The sequence below is a fragment of the Erythrolamprus reginae genome, chromosome 3 (genome assembly GCF_031021105.1).
Source record: "Erythrolamprus reginae isolate rEryReg1 chromosome 3, rEryReg1.hap1, whole genome shotgun sequence".
NCBI lineage: Eukaryota > Metazoa > Chordata > Lepidosauria > Squamata > Dipsadidae > Erythrolamprus > Erythrolamprus reginae.
Genome location: NC_091952.1, coordinates 256,725,660 through 256,738,747, shown reverse-complemented (window position 1 = coordinate 256,738,747; position 13,088 = coordinate 256,725,660). Strand labels below are relative to the sequence as shown.

Sequence of the window (13,088 nt, the reverse complement as noted above, 5' to 3'; positions counted from 1 at the left end):
GGATAGAAAAGACGGATAGAGAAAAATTCTTTTCTCTATCACACAATACTAGGACGAGGGGGCCCTCCCGAAAGCTCACAGGTAAGAAAGTGAGGACAAATAAAGGAAGATATTTCTTCCCCCAGAGGGTCCTTGGTTGATGGGATTCCCTTTCAGAAGAGGCCGTGACAGCTGCCAGCCTGGAGAGCTTCAAGGCAGGATTAGACAGATTCATGGATGCCAAGTGTATTGGTGGTTATTGAAACATATGTCCAAGTGCTGCCTCTATGTTGGTTGAGGCAGGCAGGGCTCCCTTGGGTCCCATTTGTTGGGGGTCAAAGGGAAAGGGAGGGTTTTGCCTTCTCTCTGTTCTCAAGATCCCCAAGGACAATTGGGGGCCCACTGTAGGACACAGTATGCTGGACTCAATGGGCTTTGGCCCCATTCAGCAGGGCTCTTAGGTTCTTATGTTCAGCAATGTATGTTTAAAAGGTTTAGTTCATTGTTGCTTTAAGAGCTGGTGATGCAATAGTAAGCCACAATAACAATTTATTAGATTTGTATGCCACCCGTCTCTGCAGACTCCAATTAATTAATAAATAATAGATAGGCATGTATTGTCATTTTCCTATATGGTCCTCGGCTTACGACCTGAATGGAATGCAGCATTTACGTGGCTCGGAGGAAAATTTCTAGATAAGAACCGGGTGTTCAAGATTTTTTTGTCTCTTCTCAAGAACCCGAGCCTCCGAAACTATAACCGGAAAAGGCACGGAGAAGCCTCTGTGGGGCCTCTCTAGGAATCTCCTGGGAGGAAACAGGGCTGGAAAAGGCAGAAAGAAGCCTCTGTGGGGCCTCTCTAGGAATCTCCTGGGAGGAAACAGGGCTGGAAAAGGCAGGGAGAAGCCTCTGTGGGGCCTCTCTAGGAATCTCCTGGGAGGAAACAGGGCTGGAAAAGGCAGGGAGAAGCCTCTGTGGGGCCTCTCTAGGAATCTCCTGGGAGGAAACAGGGCTGGAAAAGGCAGGGAGAAGCCTCTGTGGGGCCTCTCTAGGAATCTCCTGGGAGGAAACAAGGCTGGAAAAGGCAGGGAGAAGCCTCTGTGGGGCCTCTCTAGGAATCTCCTGGGAGGAAACAGGGCTGGAAACAGGAAAAAGTGAAAATTTTTGCCCGTTAAACTTCCGACCTTTGATCTCATCTTCTCGGCCGGGTTTTGCAGGCGTTCCGGACGGGTCCAGCACTGCCGCATCCACTCCCGGCAAGAAGCCGGCACCACCAAGTTCTACCTGACGGACAACCTGGTTTTTGACAGCCTCTACAGCCTCATCTGCCATTACCGTGAGGTGCCGCTGCGCTGCAACGAGTTCGAGATGCGCCTGACGGACCCCGTGCCACAGCCCAACGCTCACGAGAACAAGGAGTGAGAATCCAGGCCTCCCCTTCCCTGTTTCCTTTCTTTTCCTTGTTCCTTTCCCTCTTTTTCTCCTTTCCTTTCTCTTTTCTTTCTCTGTCTTTTCTCTCCCTCTCCCTCTTCCTTCCCTCTCTTCTCCTTTCATTTCCTTCCCTTTTTCTTTTCCTTTCCATTCCATTCCCCCTCTCTCCCTTTCTTCTTCTTCTTCTTCTTCTTCTTCTTCTTCTTCTTCTTCTTCTTCTTTCTCTTCCTCCTCTTCTTCCTCTTCTTCTTCTTCTCTTTCCCTTCCATTTCCTTTCCTTCTTTTTTTTCATCCTTTCCCTTCGCTCTTTTCCATTCCTTGCTTCCCTCCCTCCCTCCCTTTCTTTCTTTCTTTCTTTCTTGTTCTTCTTGTTCTTGTTCTCCTCCTCCTCCCTTCTTCTTCTTCTCTTCCTCCTCCTTCTCCTCCTCCTCTTCTTCTCTTTCCCTTTCATTTCCTTTCCTTCTTTCTTTTCATCCTTTCCCTTTGCTTTCCATTTCTTGCCTCCCTCTTGTTCTCCTCCTCTTCCTCTTCTTCTCTTTCTTTTCCATTTCCTTTCCTTTCCTCCCTTTCCCTTCCTTTCCAATACTTCTTAATCACCTCCAACCCTGACTGGAACCCAGGCCTCATCCCTTCTTAGCTCTCCAACGCTTCCTCAGCAGCAAAGCTCAGTCCAAGAGTGCTGGAGCTTCTGAGCATGCACAGAGTGCCTCCTAAATTTAAGACCTCCAAATCAAGGCAGGACTGAATAACGTGTCGGTCCCTCTTTAGCATTCCTTGTTGCTTGAGTTGAGAGAGAGCGGCTTTTCTTTAAAAAAAACCAACAATTTGTTCTTAATTTACATTTAATTGTTTTTAATAAATTGAGGCAGAGTTTGGATGAGTGGGTGCAGTGGCCTAGAGGCAGAACTATCCCCTTCCAATCAGGAGGCTGTGAGTTCAATCCTAGGCAGAGGCAGATATTTCTCTCTCCGGGCACAATGGAAATATATTTACCGAATATGACTCCGCATTGGCGACAGGGCAGGGCAGTGGGCCAGTAAATGCCCTACTAGTTGCGTTCAGTTGCCCAGACTCCACACTGCAACGGATTACGCGGTCTTTAAAGAGAAAGCAGAGCTGGGGTGTTTAGTGGCAACCCTTTCCTGCAAGATCTCTGAGCCCTTCAGCCTTCAGTCTCGACACCTGTGTGTGTGTCTTGTGTGTCTTAATTGGCACCTCTTCTCTCCCCCCTCCACCGCATCCAGGTGGTACCATCCGAATCTGAGCCGTCTGCAAGCCGAACACATGCTGATGCGGGTACCCAGGGACGGCGCATTCCTGGTGCGCAAGCGGAGCGAGGCCGACTCCTACGCCATCTCCTTCCGGTGAGCCTGGCCATGCGCCCCGAAAGCCCCCGGGGCTAGAGATGGTCCTTGACTTATGACAGTTTATTTAGCGACCATCTCAGGGGCTGCTCCCCACTTCCTGCTTCTCCCCTGGACTTACCATAGATTGCCCCCCCCAATGGTCTATGTCTCTCCCACCCACCCCCAGGGCCGAAGGGAAGATCAAGCACTGCCGAGTCCAACAGGAAGGGCGGCTTTTCACGCTGGGCAGCTCGGCCGAGTTTGAGAGCCTCCTGGACCTGGTCAGCTACTACGAGAAGCACCCACTCTACCGCAAGATGAAGCTGCGCTACCCCATCAACGAGGAGACCTTGGAGAGGATGGGCACGGCGGTGAGAAGGGGGGGGGGGTCCCGCTGGGTAGCTCCAACTGGGCCACTCCCAACGCCCGGAATTCCCCAGCCGGCATGGCTTCCCTTTGGCCACCGGCCCAAACTCTTATTTTCACACCAAAAAAGTAGGAGTTACAGTTAGGGAAAAGGCATTGAGAAGAGGGAGGAAGAGGGAGGGAGGATGAAGGTGGGAAATAAGGCACGGAGATGATGAAAGGAAAGGAAAGGAAGGAGGAAGAATGGGAGGGAGGGAGGAAGAAAGGAAGGAAGAAAGGAAGGGAAAAGGCATTGAGAAGGCAGATAAATAGGGAGCAAAGGAAGAAGGAAGGATGAAGGTGGGAAATAAGACACAGAGAAGATAGGAAGGGAGGGAGGGAGGGAGGAAGGAAGGAAGGAAGGAAAAATAAGGCATCAAGAAGATGGATGAATGAGGAGGAAGGCCTAGAGAGGATGGGAAGGAAGGAATGAAAAAGGCATTTAGAAGGTGGATGAATACGGAGTGAAGGAGGAAGGAATTAAGAAGGAGGGAAATAAGGCAGGGAGAAGATGAGAAGAAAGGGTGGAAAGGGAGGAAGGAAAAGGAAGGTAGGAAGGAAAGGAAGGATGAAGGTGGGAAATAAGGCATGGAGGAGAAGAAAGGGAAGGGAGGAAGGAAGGAAAAATAAGTCATCGAGAAGGTGGGTGAAAGAGGAGGGAAAGAAGGCATAAAGACGATAGGAAGGAAGGAAGGAAAAAGGCATTGAGAAAGTGGATGAAAAGGAAGGAAGGGAAGAAGGATGAAGGTGAGAAGGAAGGCAAGAAGTAAGTAAGTATCTTCATTCTGCTCTATTTTTTTACTTCAGTTAGGGTACAAAAAAGCTCATTTTTTTCTCTCTCCCTGGATGTGTGTGTGGGGGGGTCTTTTTCCATGTTGGGGTCCTTAGAAAAGGAGTTCCTCAGCCTCAGCAGCTTTAAGAAGAGTGGACTTCAACTCCCAGAATTCTCCAGCCAGCACTAGTTAGGGAATTCTGGGAGTTGAAGTCCACTCTTCTTAAAGTTGCTCAGTCACAAATCTCTTTCTTCCTTGGGCAGGAGCTGGATTACGGGGCGCTGTACGAGGTGAGGAGCCCCCACTTCTACGTGGAAGCCAACAAGATGCCCGTGGCCAGGGTAAGTGGCAGAGGCTGGGGAGTTAGTTCTGCCCTTTTGCATAGTGCAATTTTAAGAATAGATTTAGCCAATTATAATTGGGTCCCGTCGACTAAACAATGCCGTCTGGCGGGACCCAGGGGAAGAGCCTTCTCTGTGGCGGCCCCGACCCTCTGGAACCAACTCCCCCCAGAGATCAGAGTTGCCCCCACCCTCCTTGCCTTTCATAAGCTCCTTAAAACCCACCTCTGTCATCAGGCATGGGGGAATTGAGATATTCCCTTCCCCCTAGGTTTATAAAATTTATGCTTGGTATGTCTGTATGTATGATTGGTTTCTCAAATTAGGGTTTCTTAATTTAACTTAAACTTAAACATTAGATTTGTTTATATTGTCTTATTGTTGTTAGCCGCCCCGAGTCTACGGAGAGGGGCGGCATACAAATCTAATGAATAAATAAATAATAAATAATAAAATATTATAATTATAATCATACTTGGTCAATAAAGAATTCTATTCTGTTCTGTTCTATTCTTCATTCCAATATTTATTCTATTCTATTCCATTCCATTCCATTCCATTTATTTCTTTTCTAATATTCTATTCTATTCTCCATCAAAAAAATATCAAAAATTGCAATGACTATGTAACATAAACTAAGACAGTAATATTAATAGTTTGCCTTTCCATACGGTCCAGAAGAAAAAGAGTGGATATACGTAACCTTAACAAGTGTTCCAGCTTATAGTTTGAAATGAACAAATGAATCATTGTTAAATAGATACACAATAGTAAAAGAATGAATGAATGAAAATAAAGATTCTTAGAAGACAGTACAAAAATAAATACAGTCATACCTCGTCTTACGAACCTAATTGGTTCCAGGGGGAGGTTCGTAAGACGAAAGGTTCGTAAGACGAAAGATTCGTAAGACGAAACATTGTTTCCCATAGGAAACAATGTAAAGTCAATTAATCCGTGCAACCCCCAAAAAACCCGCAAAAAACCGGCATTCGGCGACTGCTGGGAAGCCGCGCGGCTATTTTAAAAGGTGACAGCCAGGCTGGGGGGCTTCCCAGCAACCTCCCGAACCCCGAACCCGCAAGTTCGGCAAAAGTTCGGGGTTCGGGGGTGCTGGGAAGCCCCCCAGCCCAGCTGTCACTTTTTAAAACAGCCGCGCGGCTTCCCAGCTGTCTCCCAAAGCCGAACATCAAACCCGAACTTCCGCGTTCGGTGTTCGGAGACAGCTGGGAAGCCGCGTGGCTGTTTTAAAAGGTCACAGCCGGGCTGGGGGGCTTCCCAGCACCCCCCCGAACCCCGAACCCGGAAGTTCGGCAAAAGTTCGGGGTTCGGGGGGGTGCTGGGAAGCCCCCCAGCCAGGCTGCGACCTTTTAAAACAGCCGCGCGGCTTCCCAGCTGTCTCCCGAAGCCGAACGCCAAACCCGAACTTCCACGTTCGGCGTTCGGAGACAGCTGGGAAGCCGCGCGGCTGTTTTAAAAGGTGACAGCCGGGCTGGGGGGCTTCCCACCAACCTCCTGAACAGAACCCGGGGTTCAGAAAAATTTTGCCTCTTCTTACGAACTTTTTTCGAGTTACGAACCGGCGTTTGGGAGGCTGCTGGGAAGCCCCGCCGCCCGGCTGTCACCTTTTAAAACAGCCGCGCGGCTTCCCAGCAGTCTCCGAACGCCGGTTCGTAACTTGAAAAAAGTTCGTAAGAAGAGGCAAAATTTTTCTGAACCCCGGGTTCGTATCACGAGTTGTTCGTAAGACGAGGGGTTCGTATCTTGAGGTACCACTGTACTAAAAGTAAATAACTAACAAACAAACATGTAAATGCTTGTTATCTATTCATATATAGGATATTTAAATATGTTATTGAGAGGCTATAGGAAAAGGATGGTTGACCTGTATGTTGAATGTTTTCTATTCAAATACAGTGTTCCCTCAATTTTCGCGGGGGATGCGTTCTGAGACCGCCCGCGAAAGTCGAATTTCCGCGAAGTAGAGATGCGGAAGTTAATACACTATTTTTGGCTATGAACAGTATCACAAACCTTCCCTTAACACTTTAAGCCCTAAATTGCAATTTCCCATTCCCTTAGCAACCATTTAGATTATTACTCACCATGTTTATTTATTAAAGTTTATTAAAAAAATATTTATTAAAGGCAGACGGAAGTTTGGCCATGACATATGACATCATCGGGTGGAAAAAAATGTGGTATAGGGGAAAAACCCACGAAGTATTTTTTAATTAATATTTTTGAAAAACCGTGGTGTAGACTTTTCGCAAAGTTTGAACCCGCGAAAATCGAGGGAACACTGTAATCATAGATATTTATATATATATTTGTGTTTATATGTTATATGTATTTATGTGTTTGTAGGTTTTATTGTCTGTTTGTCTTTTATATATATATAATAAAGATTTTTTTAAAAAGAATAGGTTTAGCCCTGTTCTACCAAGGTGCTAGTATAATAAAGCCAGCTATACTTTCCTGGTTTTTAAAAAAATATATATTTTTGAAAAGGTTTTGCTTCCCCTTCTAGGAAGCTTCTTCAGTTCTTCAGAATATATAACTGCACTACTTCAGAACTGATGAAGCTTCTTGGGTGAGAAGCAAAACATTTTCAAGGGGGGTAAAAGCAGAAGTCCAGTTGGCATTTGAAAAAAGCCCCTTTGGGTCACCACCGTGATTTGGATGATTGAGTTATCTCCTCATATTAGATCCTCACTTTATGGATTTAATTCTCTTCTCATTATTACCATTAAAAGTACAAGCTGCAACAGTTCAGTGCTGTCAGTTCAATGGCACTGAAAAAAAGTGACTTACGTTACGACCATTTTTCACACTTACAACCGTTGCAGCATTCCCCATGGTCACGGCATCAAAATTCAGGGAAATTTACTTAACAACTGGTTTACCCATTGAACAACTGCAAAATATGTCATAAAATGGGGCAAAGCTCAGTTAACAACGTAAATTCTGGGCACAGTTGTGGTCATAAGTCAAGGACTCCTTTTTTTAAAAAAAACTTTTTTTTTCTCCTTTGCAGTGTACCGTAAAGGCCCTGTATGACTACAAAGCCCAGAGAGAGGACGAGCTCTCCTTCTGCAAACAAGCCATCATCCATAACGTGGACAAGCAGGATGGGGGATGGTGAGTCCCAGATGGTCTGGAGGACAGAAGGAAAAGTGGGGATATGATCGAAACATTTAAATATGTTAAAAGAATAAATAAGGTCCAGGAGGGAAGTGTATTTTTTTTAATAAACTTTATTGATTTTCTTAAAATTGACAAACATACAAACACACATTTAACATAAAATTGGGGTTGCAGATACCCCGCTTGTTCAAGAAGTCAAATTGCATTACAGAAAAAAGAATACATTATGTTAAGTCAACCAATTACAGTGGTACCTCGAGATACGAGTTTAATTCGTTCCGGACCTGGGCTCTTAAGTCGAGCAGGTCTTATCTCGAACGACTTTTCCCCATAGGAATTAATGTAAATAATTTTAATTGGTTCCAGCCCTCAAAAAACTCACAAAGTTAGTCTAAATTATGCAGAAAGACATGTTTTTAATGAAGAAATGTACATGTACATATAAATGAATAATGAAGTTTCTTTCACTTAACTTGTAAACTTTCTTAAACTTTTAAATTTACATATGTTCAACTTCTCTGCCACCCAATCCTGTAGGACAGAGGTCCCCAACCCTTTTTGCACCAGGGACCGGCTTTAAGCGATCAAGAGAGGAATGGGTGAATGAATGGACGGAGGGTGGGAAGGAAGGAAGGAAAGAGGGAAGGGACAGGAACAGAGGAAGGAAGCAAGGAAACTTATGAAAGGGGAGAGTAAGAGAGGAATGAGTGAAGGGAGGGAGGGAGGGAAGAAGGTGGGAAGGAGAAAGAAAAGAAGAAATAGAGGAAGGGAAGGTAAAAGAGAGAAAGAAAAAGAGCAAGAAAGAAAGAAAGAAAGAAAGGGGGAAGGGACAGGAACAGAGGAAGGAAGCAAGGAAACTTATGAAAGGGAAGAGTAAGAGAGGAATGAGTGAAGGGAGGGAGGGAGGGAAGAAGGTGGGAAGGAGAAAGAAAAGAAGAAATAGAGGAAGGGAAGGTAAAAGAGAGAAAGAAAAAGAGCAAGAAAGAAAGCAAGAAAGAAAGAAAGAAAGAAAGAAAGAAAGAAAGGGGGATTGGACAGGAACAGAGGAAGGAAGCAAGGAAACTTATGAAAGGGGAGAGTAAGAGAGGAATGAGTGAAGGGAGGGAGGGAGGGAAGAAGGTGGGAAGGAGAAAGAAAAGAAGAAATAGAGGAAGGGAAGGTAAAAGAGAGAAAGAAAAAGAGCAAGAAAGAAAGCTGCAAGCACCCCCCCGAGCCCCCCAGGCCGGCTGCAACCTTTTAAAACACGCGCGCCGCTTCGCAGCTGTCTCCTGAAGCCGAACGCGGAAGTTAGCGTTTGGCTTCAGGAGACAGCTCCTTGGCGCTTGTATCTCGAATTTGGGCTTGTAAGTAGAACAAAAATATCTCTCCCCTCCCAGCTCTTATCTCGAGTTGCTCTTAAGTAGAGCAGCTCTTATGTCGGGGTTCCACTGTACTTTGAGTGAAAAGAAGAGATTTTATGTTACCTTATTATGAAAAACAAAACAAAGCATAAACTTCATATCTAAGCAAAGTACAAACACAAAAATTAAATCCTAACCATACTACTATTATGCATTTTTAATTCTTCTTTTTGTCTATCCATGTATACACTTTATTCCAAATCACATAAAAAATTCAGATTCTTCTTGGTTATTTAACCGTCTTGTCATCACATCCATTTCAGCGCAGTCTAATATTTGGAGGGAAGTGTTTTTAATAGGAAAGTGAACCCAAGAACAAGGAGGCACAACCTGAAGTTAGTTGGGGGAAAGATCAGAAGCAACATGAGAAAATATTATTTGACTGAAAGAGGAGTAGATCCTTGGAACAAACTTCCAGCAGACGTGGATGGTAAATCCACAGTCACTGAATTTAAACATGCCTGGGATAAACATATATCCATCCTAAGATAAAATACAGAAAATAGTATAAGGGCAGACTAGACGGACCATGAGGTCTTTTTCTGCCGTCAGACTTCTATGTTTATCCCAGGCATGTTTCAATTCAGTTCCTGTGGATTTACCAACCATGTCTGCTGGAAGTTTGTTCCAAGCATCTATTACTCTTTCAGTAAAATAATATTTTCTCACGTTGCTTCTGATCTTTCCCCCAACTCACCTCAGATTGTGTCCCCTTGTGCCCCCCTCTCCGCAGACTCCGCATATATATATGTCACATGTTTTTTTGCTGAATTTGAAAATTAAGGGAGACTAGGATAGATCTATTTCAGCCTTATTTTGGCCTCATCAGCTAGCCACACCCACTGGGACTTGAACCTGCAACCTTTGCCTTGTAAGGCAGAGAATTATCCTCTAGGCTACAGTATCCAATCCCTTCAGCTCTGCACCAGGGAAGGGTTACATATTTTTGTGTCGAATCACCCTGGTGTATTGAAGGAACATCACGGCTCCATTTTTTGCCTCTCGGCCCAACCCAGGGCCATTTCCAAGGCAGTTAATTTTATTGATAGCCAACAATTCTATCTGTATGTGTCACATGGTTTTTTGCTGAATTTGAAAATTAAGGGAGACTAGGATAGATCTATTTTGGCCTTGTTCTGGCCTCATCAGCTAGCCATACGCACATATATATAAAAGAGTGGCCAGCTTTCTTTCTTTTCTCCCTTCCAGGTGGCGAGGAGATTACGGTGGGAAGAAGCAACTGTGGTTCCCTGCTAACTACGTGGAGGAGACCTCGAGTACCTCAGTGCCGGAGCAGGACGAAGCGGTGAGTTTCTGTTTCCCCCAGCTTTGTTTGGGAAAGGGCTACGCATATAGAGAGGACAAACCATCTTGGTTTCATCCTGGCTAGTTTCCCCCTCTTGGGAATGTGGAACCCCACCCAGCACATCTACAGGAACCGAGGGTGCAGCACCATTTTTATGAGAAAGGAGGGCAAATACAGGCAGTCCTCGACTTACAACCGCAATGGAGGCCAGAATACGTCGCTAAGTGAGACATTTGTTAAATTTTAAGACTTCTTAAAGCCTTTGATTAAGTGGATCGCCGCAGTTGGGAAATTAGTAAGAAGGTCGTTAAGCGAATCTGGCGCTTAACTTTGACTTTGCAAAGGTCACAGAAGAAGATTGTGTGACCCCAGAACGCTGCGACGGTCATAAATATGAATCAGGCTGAATTTTGATCATGTGACAGTGGGGGTAGCCGTAACGGTGATAAGTAAATGGTGAAAAATGGTGGAATAAGTCACTTTTTCAGGCCCGTTGCAACTTTGAACGGTCACTAAGTGAACTGATGTAAGTTGAAGAGGACCTGTACAGTTAATCCCCAACAGTTTGTTTAGTGACCAAAGTTGCCATGGCACTGAAAAAATTGACTTATGACCGTGTTTCACACCTACGACCGTTGTAGCATGATCAAAATTCAGATTTAATAATGTTTCACTTAGCAACGTAAATTCTGGGCTCAGTTGTGGTCGTAAGTTTGAGGATTACCTGTATTTGCACCCCCTTCTCCAAAAAGATGGAGCTGCATCCTGCACCTTTGGTTCCTGGCTGGGGAATTCTGGGAATTGAAGTCCACACAGCTTAAAGGTTGCACAGAGTGAAATATATACCAGTGGTACCTCTACTTACGAACTTAATTCGTTCTGTGACCAGGTTCTTAAGTAGAAAAGTTTGTAAGTAGAAGCAATTTTTCCCATAGGAATCAATGTAAAAGCAAATAATGCGTGCAAACCCATTAGGAAAGAAATAAAAGCTCGGAATTTGGATGGGAGGAGGAGGAAGAAGAAGAGGAGGAGGACAGTCGCTGCCCAGAGCGAAGGGAGCGTTTCTTTTCTCTGGGCACTGGCAGAAGTTTATTCCCTGTCCAAGCGCCCAGAGAAAGGAAATGCTCCGTTCGCTCTGGACTGCCAAAGCCTCATTAAGCGCCACCGAAAGGCTCCTCTGGCAGCCCAGAAAAGCCTGAGATGGCTAGGATTAAAGGTGAAATGGCTGGAAACTGGCCGGGCCTTCGTGCTGCTCTCAAATTTCCTGGGAAATTTTTCCGGGCTCGGGTTCTTAAGGAGAAAATGGTTCTTGAGAAGAGGCAAAAAAATCTTGAACACCCGGTTCTTATCTAGAAAAGTTCTCAAGTATAGGCGTTCTTAGGTAGAGGTGCCACTGTATATATCTGGTTTCAGAGCTATCAGAATAGAAGTGAACTTATTTTTTTTTTAAGTGTTTGTTTTCCATTTTAACATTTCTGCCTTCCCCCTTTTCTCCCCCCCCCCATCCACCCACCCCAGTCGGTGGAAAACAGCCCTTTGGGGAACTTCCTGAAGGGGTTCATTGACGTCCCGTCGTGCCACGTGGGTGAGTGTCTTGCGCAGACGTTCCGTGGCTGGCGGTGAGTAACAGAGCGCTTCGGGTGAGGGCGGGTGGGGGCGCCCCAGCCTCTTTCCTTGGCCCTGGAGGGTCTCCCGCCAACTTTGTGGACGCCACCTTATGTAATCTTATTCTATTTTATCTTATTTATTTTTATTTTTTCTTTTCTTTTTATATTTTATTATTTTATTTCAGTTTAAGTTATTTTACTTTATTATTTTATTTTATCTTATTTATTTTTATTTTTTCCTTTCTTTTCTTTTTTCTTATTATGTTATTTTACTTTGTTTTATTTTATATTATTTGTTTTATTTTTAAATTTTATTCTTATATTTTGTTATTTTTATTTTATTTTAATTATGTTATTTTACTTTATTATTTTATTTTATCTTATTTTTTAATTTTATTATTTTTATTTTATTTTATTTTATCTTATTTTTTAATTTTATTATTTTAATTTTATTTTATTTTATCTTATTTTATCTTATCTTTTATTTTTATTTTTATTTTTAATTATTTTTATCATTATTTTATTTTAATTCTATTATTTTACTTTATGTTATTATATCATATTTTATTTTTACATTTTTTTATTTTTTTTATTTTAATTCTGTTATTTTACTATATTTTATTTATTTTTTTATTATAATTTTTTATTATTTTATTTTAATTCTTGCTATTTTGCTTTATTATCTTTTATTTTACATTATTTTATTTTAATTTCAGATTGTTTTGCAACTTACAAGCATTCGTTTAGTGACTATGCAAAGTTTCAACAGAGCTTGGGAAAAAGTGACTTTTAACATGTACCACCATTGCAGCCGTACATGTGGTCCCATGTTAAAAAAAAAATTTTTTTTGTTTTGATGCAGCTTTTTTAAAATGAGTTTGTGTGTGTGTGTGTTTCTCTTGGTTTTTTGTTTGCTTTCTGTCTGATTTTTTTTTGTTTGGAATTTTGTATTTTAACTTTGTTTTTAATAAAATAAAAATATAGGTTAAAAAAAATTCAGAAGCTTGGCAACTGGCGTGTACTTATGACTGTTTCAAATGCCCCAGGCTCATGTGATCCCCTTCTGTGACCTTCTGACAAGCCAACTCAACAAGGGAGCCAAAATCACTTAACAATCACATATACACCACAGCCCTTCATGGCACCGGACCAGAATATCTCTGGGACCGTCTTCTGCCGCATGAAGCCCAGCGACCAGTTAGGTCTCACAGAGTTGGCCTTCTTGGGGTCCCGTCAAGTAAGCAATGTCGTTTGGCGGGACCCAGGGGAAGCGCCTTCTCTATGGCGGCCCTGACCCTTTGGAACCAACTCCCCCCAGATATCAGAGTTGCCCCCACCTTCCTTGCCTTTCGT

The 13,088-nt window shown here is 43.5% G+C and overlaps 1 protein-coding gene across 1 annotated transcript in view; it reads left to right on the top strand.

Moving 5' to 3' along the window:
* The window catches only part of LOC139165261 (1-phosphatidylinositol 4,5-bisphosphate phosphodiesterase gamma-1-like), an 85,880-nt gene that overhangs the window by 55,837 nt on the left and 16,955 nt on the right, over positions 1–13,088 (top strand). Inside the window, exons 18-24 of the mRNA XM_070748397.1 lie at positions 1,197–1,397; positions 2,655–2,774; positions 2,944–3,127; positions 4,198–4,275; positions 7,313–7,416; positions 10,032–10,128; positions 11,647–11,713. Coding sequence (XP_070604498.1) covers positions 1,197–1,397; positions 2,655–2,774; positions 2,944–3,127; positions 4,198–4,275; positions 7,313–7,416; positions 10,032–10,128; positions 11,647–11,713 — 851 coding nt within the window. The remainder of the gene's footprint in view (positions 1–1,196; positions 1,398–2,654; positions 2,775–2,943; positions 3,128–4,197; positions 4,276–7,312; positions 7,417–10,031; positions 10,129–11,646; positions 11,714–13,088) is intronic.